The sequence below is a fragment of the Nyctibius grandis genome, chromosome 2 (genome assembly GCF_013368605.1).
Source record: "Nyctibius grandis isolate bNycGra1 chromosome 2, bNycGra1.pri, whole genome shotgun sequence".
Lineage (NCBI taxonomy): Eukaryota > Metazoa > Chordata > Aves > Nyctibiiformes > Nyctibiidae > Nyctibius > Nyctibius grandis.
The window spans coordinates 5,747,097-5,755,416 of record NC_090659.1 but is presented as its reverse complement, the minus strand read 5'-3'; the positions used below and the strand labels follow the sequence as shown (position 1 = coordinate 5,755,416).

The 8,320-nt window shown below is 45.5% G+C and overlaps 1 protein-coding gene across 5 annotated transcripts in view; it reads right to left on the bottom strand.

The window, feature by feature from the left end:
- Positions 1-4,165: 4,165 nt before the first annotated feature.
- BCL9 (BCL9 transcription coactivator) overlaps positions 4,166-8,320 on the bottom strand; it is a 64,743-nt gene continuing 60,588 nt past the window's right edge. For all 5 annotated transcript variants that reach the window (XM_068395165.1, XM_068395167.1, XM_068395164.1 and 2 more), the window contains 2 exons: positions 7,666-7,926; positions 4,166-6,333 (listed from right to left, as the gene is read on the bottom strand). In XM_068395165.1, coding sequence (XP_068251266.1) covers positions 5,216-6,333; positions 7,666-7,926 — 1,379 coding nt within the window. In that variant the 3' untranslated portion in view covers positions 4,166-5,215. The remainder of the gene's footprint in view (positions 6,334-7,665; positions 7,927-8,320) is intronic.

Below are 8,320 nucleotides of genomic sequence, written 5' to 3'. Positions count from 1 at the left end.
GGCTGTTAATATGAGAACGGCTGACACAAGCAGCTAACATGTTCAACCTCATGTTCCCTCAGACTTGAGCTGGACCTGCTAACCCAAGTTAGTCTGCCTCCCTTGCTATTTTAGTCCAATGCAGTTAACACAGGTTGGTCAACTTAACTTAAAAAGACTTTTCTTTCATTTTGCATTGCAAACCTATCCTCATATAGTATCACAGAATCACAGAATCAACCAGGTTGGAAGAGCCCTCTGGGATCATCGAGTCCAACCATTACCCTGACACCACCCTGGCAACTAGACCATGGCACTAAGTGCCATGTCCAGGCTTTTCTTAAACACCTCCAGAGATGGTGACTCCACCACCTCCCTGGGCAGCCCATTCCAATGTCTAATAACCCTTTCTGAGAAGAAATTCTTCCTAATGTCCAACGTGAACCTCCCCTGGCAAAGCTTGAGGCTGTGTCCTCTTGTCCTATCGCTGGTTGCCCGGGAGAAGAGGCCAACTCCCACTTCACTACAACCTCCCTTCAGGTAGTTGTAGACGGCAATAAGGTCACCTCTGAGCCTCCTCTTCTCCAGGCTAAACAACCCCAGCTCCCTCAGCTGTTCCTCGTAGGTCAGTATGTTTTATTTCAGGCAATGTTAGTATACTAGGTAACTGGCAGGAAAGATGTCAACTTAAATTTAAGGTTTTGTTTCCTTCTCATGTAAAACATACTCTTTAAAGTTTCCAGTATCCCAGACAAAACAGCATCAGTTTTCTTTCCTGCCTCATGCTCTGACTCAAACAATCGTACGGTTAAAACCTGAGTGTGTAATGAGTCATGAGGACCTACATCTCTCAGCACCAAAGATTCGCTGGTTCGAAGTCAAAGGAGATCATGAGGCTAGTGAGTTCGGTGTATTTGTCAATAAACCCAACACAATAAAGCTAGCAGTTTGGGTTTGGGTCTTTTTAAAGTCTGAAGACCACTCCTGATGGTCGATTGATAATGTGCTTCAATCTTCAGCAGAAAGAGCATGCCAAACCTAGGTGTTACACATCTATCACAACAAACTGCATTAACAGAAATAATTGGAAACTATGTGGACTGGATAAAAACTGAAAAATCTTTCAGTTAGAGGTCACCTCACCAGAAAGATGACACAGCACATATGCAAGACAACTTACCCTTTTTAGGTTAAGAATTACTACCAATCAATACAGTGAAGTGCGCTCTACTAAATACAGGCCTATAGCAAACACGGATCATTTCTCCTTGAGAAGCATCAAAATAGGGAAGAGGTTTCAGCCAACAGCCTGCCAAGGCTGCACAAGGAAAGCATTCACTGTTGTCAGTGCAGAAGAGCACCACCAATGAAATGTAGCCTTTTCTGCCACCAGAATGACAAACAGCATCGTAGACGGTCAGCATAGGGAGCACCACAAAGTTAAGCCCTGTGTATGCCATATTTGTAATTGTCCCAACATTCTGGCACAACAAATGCTGCATTCCAACAGTCTAAGAAGCGTGTTTAGGATTCACGCCCTCAGGAAGAGTCGGGCATCCACACCTACTCCAAGTCAGGATACACGTATTGTACCAGAAGCACCACCAGCATTCAAATCCCAACCAAGGCTGATGCAGATTAGATCTCCACATACTGGTCTGTCTTCTGAAACGTTACCCATCAGATACCACTAGGAGGTCAGGACCAAACTCATAAGGCTGGCTACTTGCTTGTCAAGTTCTTTGGTAGATTAGCTAGCCCGTGATACAGGTACAAAGCTCGAGTTTAGTTGGACGGTGCTTAAAACTGCCAGTGTACTTCACAGAGGACCTGTTTGCAACAGCCTACTACTTTAAAACAAACAGATTTCAAATATTTTAAACTTTTGATTTAGCAGGCGCATTACTTTGCGTTTCAGAAGTTCACCATCTGCTGGGTTTACCTTTTAAGTCTCTCCACACTCCGGCTGTGCAGCCATCTGGGATGAGATAATTTGAACAGCAGACTGTTTCCTCCCATGTTACTAGAGACGAAGAGCAGCCAAGCATGTATGAATAAAGTCTATTTCATTCTTTCAAACAAAGGTGGAAGAGGATGATTTGAAAGGTGTTTTTTTTTTAAAAAAAAAAGAGGGGGAGGGGAAGAAAACTAAGAATGGCAACCCCACTTTCCGTCTTCAGCTGCACCATGACTACCAGAGCTGAGTCACAGTTACTATTGATTATAAATAAGCAGGAGAGAACAGAGCCTGACTTACAGATCCCAAGGTGAATTTGCAAGGCTGGCAGCTAGAAAGCTTTCTCATTTGTGAGGCAAAAAGGGGAGAAGTAGAATCAGAGCAAAACAAAGAAGCTCAGTCTACCTTTACCGAGTCATTTTTCTGGCCGGAGCCAGCTAAGGCATAAGCATTTCTTGTCCATCAGCTGGTGCAAACCAGGCAATGCCACCGAGGTTAAGTGCACCTATGCAGACTCAGGAGAATCCATGTCTTCTGCATTTTCTGTCGAAAAAAGCTCGTTAAGATGCTGGCATTTGGTATCTTAAATGAGACGAACACAGAAGGAACTTTAATTATCCAGCATCCTTAAAATGTATCCTTTGACTATCAGGTGGCTTTGAAACATAGGGAATCCCCTGTGCTAATTTTTATAGAAGAAGTCGCAGTCACCTCAAATCCTTTGCTATTCAAAATACCTCAAGAGGCGTAGGAGGCACTGAGAAAGACTGTTAAAAAAAAACCAAACTCTCCAGGTTATTTCTATGTCGATCAAGAGGTTGGCTTTGTTCAACATGGCAAAAACAGTCAGGAGTTGTGGCAGAAGTGGCAACGCTTAAAAAGGTTGCACTGTGACAATTCCAGTGCAAGGTCCTAAAAAGGGAGCTCTGCAACCATTTAAAGAAGAGGTAACTCTGCTCTACAGAAATAACGCTTAGTGTGTCATTGTCAGCTCTTTCTAAAATCTTGACAAGCCCGTGCTTCAGGCACGCTGCTTGTCTCGTTAGAAGGAAGCACCACAACATACATCCTACACTTTGTCAAAAGAGTAATTCTCACCCCAAATCATTGTAAATTTGCATGACAGCACAAAGGTGAATTCGGAAGCAGGCAGCAGAAGGCTCTGAGACTTGGGTGCCTCCAACGCTGCGTGGCTTCGCTCATGTTATAACACTAGCAACGGAACTCCGGTGAGCTGGCCACAGACAGCAATTCCTTTTCCACCTGTTAAGGATCAGTTAACTCTGAAAAACACTCACACATAAGCATGTTAAAGATATTAATTCTCCACATGAAGTTTCATACTAATAGTTCCCTTTGAGGGAACTACTCATTGAAATAATTTCAAGTAACAGTAAGTGGAAGAACAGAGATTACACACTCCATACGCTGTGCCGGGGCACCAGAGAGCAGACAGCCACAGAGGCCACTCTCTGTCCTACAGATCCGCATCTGACTCCTCCCGGTCTTCTCACTCCCGATCCATGTTTTGGCATCCAGTCTTTCACTCCTCGCAGACAAAACCCATAAAACCTTCTTGCTGAAATTCTCTCAAAAGGCAAGTTTGAAAAGACAGGGGATTAGGAAGCGATCGATGAGAACTGCGGCAAAGCAACAATTTACCCAGCAGGGCTGTCTTGATAAAAATCTGCTCACTGATGATTTCTCCCTCACCTTTGTTATTTAAGTTCATCCCTTCCCTGCTATCTCAACCTCTGAGCGAGGGCAGTCAGAGATCCTATCCAATCCAACCCTAGTGCCCGGCACAGCATCCAGCGCTCAGCAGGCAGATGCCGCTGCTTAGGGAAAGCTCAAACCCACGTACCTTGTAGTGCTGCAAACACTCACCAGGAGGAAGCGACAGAGACAACAAGCTTCAGCTGTTCCTTGACCCTCAACAAATTGAGGAAGAATGACTGTAACTATCGTCCCTGGGGCATGCTGAAATAAGACCTCACTCCGAGGAAAAACAAACTCAGTTCAGGATTAAGTGAACAGAAGTCTGCCTACAGACCAGACTTTTAGGAGCTGCCAAAGCTTACCCCACCTGGCCTCTGCACTGGCTGTGATCATAAGGAAGAGTAAAGAAGCATCTGGCCAGCCGTGTGATGTACACAGAAACAACTGGACTGGATAAAGAAGACAGTTCATTTTTGTAAGAAACAATATATTTTATTTTTCTGACACCACAGCCCTGGCGAGTGGTTTTGTACCAAATTTAATGGAGGTTACACAGAACGTTTTACGCTGGGGAGGAAAAAAAAAATAACCACAAAAAAAATCCTGGATAACTTTTAGTGTCTGTTCCACTCCCACATTAATAAAATCACTTGGGGTTTCTAAGAAAAGGAGAATAGGAAACAGTGAGAGAGACTACTGTAGGATGTAACAGTGTCCAAGTCCAGCCCCTTCCTAAAAGTGGGAAGAGTCCCCACGTGAGGAGAGGCTCTCCTAGATTTACTCCTCAAAATAACACAATGTATTGCAGCTGCCATAGGAGGAGACAGAAGGGGGACGGGGAGAGAGAGAGAGAGAGAGAGAAGCCTATTTAATAAAGAGTGGGAGGGAGAGACAGAAGGTGCTGGACAGCACGCCATAATTTGAAAAATATGTCCTTAACTTATTATTTATTTCTTTTAAAAGATTCCCCTCACTGAACTTAAGTTCCTTTTTGTGCTTTTCATTAATACTCTGCTCTGAGGTCGTAGTTTGGTTTTTCTATACATTGGAGTTGAAGGAAAATAGTCCGAAGTTCTGAAGATGGATTCTCCACCTAAAGTAAACAGCCTAGAATCCCATTCTCCTCTCACCCCAAAGACTAAAGTCTCTGCTAAAATCCCTTTTACAATATAGTACAGTACACAAAAAACCCCAAAAATAACCGAGAGTCCTGGGAGAAGCCAGTCCGAAGGACGTAAACATACAGAGAATGGTGCAACTTGTGACAAATGGCAATTCTCAAAATACAGCTACAGATTCTCAAAGCAGGTGCTGTCACGGGATACCCAAGTCCACAAAAATAATTTTTAAAAAATAAATCTTAAAAAAAACACAACCTGTTAAAATGAATAATTTTTTTTTTTCAGGTAATTCCATACATTCGAGATTTCCCAAAGCATCCTCTGGTCTTTTTTCACCTATTGCATGGCCAAACTGTACTCCTGAAGCTCCCAAAAAAGCCCTCAGGACTTGGAATCTCTTCTTGACAAGGATCAGAACATCCAGTCTTATGGTAGCAGCTTAAAACATCATGTTCCCTGGGTTTCCAGGGCCTTGGCTAAATCCTCCCATGCCAACGTCAGCAGCCATACCTCGGGGCCTCATTTGGGGGGGAATCATGATGTTTTGTTGGGGTCCCATCATGCCCTGCATTGACATCATCATACCAGGTGAGCCTACAGGGCCCGGGTGGCTGTACAGCCCCGCGGGGGCTCGGTCCTTGCCTGGGATCATGCCCACAGCGGCCACGGGGTTACTCATGAGCGCGGGCTGGCCAGGCATGGCCGTTTGTGCTGGTGACATCATGCGGTGGTGCGGCCCCATCATGCCTTGCTGCAGGAAGGCAGGCGGTCTCATCGGGTTGTGACCTGGCATGGATGGAGCCGTCCCAAGAGGGATATCCGGAGTTCCGACTGGCCCAGGACCCCCCATGCCAGGCAACGTTAGTCCCATCCTCGGGGTCTGCTCTCCTATCATCCCCTGCATGTGGGAGAACCCAGGCCCGGGACCCTGCGGCTGCTTGCGGCCTGGCACCTCCCCACGAGGGAAATACTGTAGTGTCTGGCTAGGCTTCTCCGACGGGATAATCCTGGACAGGTCAAACTCGGGTATTCCCGTGGCTCCAGGACGGATCACCTCCTGTAGCTCTGGATCAGTGAAAACCGAAGGCATATTGTTTCCAAGAACAGTGAAGGAGTCTGGACCGCCAGGGCCTCCAGTCTTGCAAAGTGCTGGATCTGTTGAACTTTGGGGCAGGTTGGTAGGACGCCCCAGAGGTGCTTCTCCGTGGAAGCCCATTCCCGCTGGGAAGTTGCCTTGTCCACCACTGGGCCCGTTGTGTGGAAATGGCACCTGCTGTGGAGGGGACTGTACAGGAGGGAACCCCTGTGGGAAGCCCAGGCGTCCTTGAGGTACCATTGGAGACTCCTGGGAACCATGCCCCATCATCGGATTGTGTGACATCAGGCCGGGTCCCACGGGGACCCCGTGAGGAGGTATATTGGGTCCCATAGCATTTGGAGAGGGCATCTGGTTGTTATGGGAAAGAGGCTGGGTCATTCCCATTGGGCTAAGGGTTGGCATTGGACCCACTGGGTTTGGACCTGAAATTCGAGGATTCTGAGAATTAATGCCCATTCCTAGGGAAGAAATAAGGAGTCACATTTAGATAACAGCCAATAATGATCAACAAAGCTATCACAGAGCTTTCTGCAAGGTTACCAAATCCACACATACACACACAAAAACCACTAGTGCTAGTAAAAAGCATCAGTAGTGGCTCTGGAAAATGTTATTTTAACTAGAAAATTGATGTCCCCTGCACAGTAGCCTCCCTAAGCTTGTCACTGCCCTAGCAAAAAGTGACTAAAGCCTCATCTGTAAGTAGGACCTCAATCCAACCCACACCTTTCCTACTGCCCTGGCAGTCCAGATGACGCATGCAGTAACAAATATGTCTGTGGCAGATTATCAGCATATGGACGCTTGTCCACTGGGAGGTGACTGAATCTCCTCTCAGTCTCAAGAAGTGATGAATCAGGTAACTCTCGTAAGACTAGGAGGCAGCAATCAATAAGGTTAATGAGCTATCATCACGAACTTATTCAATTAGCCAGCTTCCCCAGGTATAGGCAGCCACTCTGATCATTACTGCATGAAACAGACAGCAAAGCTACAGGTAAACTCATCAAGAATTCATTACCAGTTGCCGCTCTCATGAAACATCCACTCATCCCCGCTTTCAATTACGTTAATTCAATTGGGTGGAGGGGCTACAGCCTACTTCTGTGTTAAATATGTACCCACAAACACTAAGCTATCAGCAAGGATTGGACTTCTCATATAAACATGCTCACCCACAAGACAGCCCAAAAGGACAACGTTTTATTTTACTTTTCCTTTAACTCTCTCAGGTAGGGACCAGGACAATTTCCCTCAGTCCTGGCTGAGGTCACCTGCCATTTCACATTCCCTGTATGAAAAGATGGATGTTTTGAGAAAGCGCTCTAACACTCTTCTGTAACAAAGGGAATCAACAAAACCCAGGAAAAGAGCAGATGATTCAGTGTGGAAAAAAAAAAACCAACCAAAAAACCCTGTGAAGCTTCTATGACACTGCCTTAAGACAGGGGAAGAATGGTTTCCTCTGGATAACACATTGTAGATCTGACCCTTATGCCCACGAGCAGCCTTCACTCACACACGTAATTCCAGTCTTCCTGAGTGGAAATCTCTCCCATCCATAAGGATTTTCCAGATTAGCCACCTTATGAAGAATAGACACTTCCTGGGCAGAAAAAACTGGTTGTAAGGAGAATTTCTGTCTCCCCATTTCAGAGAATTGCAACTGCCTTCCTCAAAAACAACCCATGGCTGGATATTCTTCAAAGTTTTTCCCTCTCACCATCTTCATCTGATGAAGCTTCCATAAAAATCACCCTCACTTGGGCTTATGCCTCCGAGTTTCTTACCTGGTACGCTGTTCATAGGTGGCAGGTTTGGGGAGCGTGCTGGAGGGGAGTCATCATCAGAGCTGGCCACAGTTTTGATGGCATCATGATAGAGCGGTGTAGAGCTGGGCATGGCAAATTTGGACATCCTGGACATCATAATGGAGAGGGGATTCTGGGAGAGGGTCGGCTCTGGAGGCATTGTGTAAGGACTGCTAGAAGGAAGATTTCCAGGGAGAGTCACAGGAGCAGACTGGCTGACTGTGGAAGGAGGTGGACCACCTTAGGAAAAAAAAAAAAAGAAAAGAAAGAGACAGAAAGATGACTATTTTTTTTCCTTCTTACCATTTTTTCCTTAAATCACACCCTTTTCTCCTAGAAAACTCTCTTATTACAAGAGACCATCTGACTAATGCAGTCAACGCCTGTGAAAGGTAACCAGAAAAATAAGCCTATTGGCCAAGGTGGTTAACATTTGTCAGCCTGGATTCTGCACTTCTACTGGAACTACCTTGAGCCTCTACAAATCCACATAAAGAATTATCAGTTAAGTCCAAAAATCCTACCATTCAACCTCCATACACTGAAGACAGACTTAGGTACCAGGTCTAGCCATAAAAATCATAATCTATAGTCAATCAATTGTTCCTGTATCAATCAAATGTCAACTGTAACT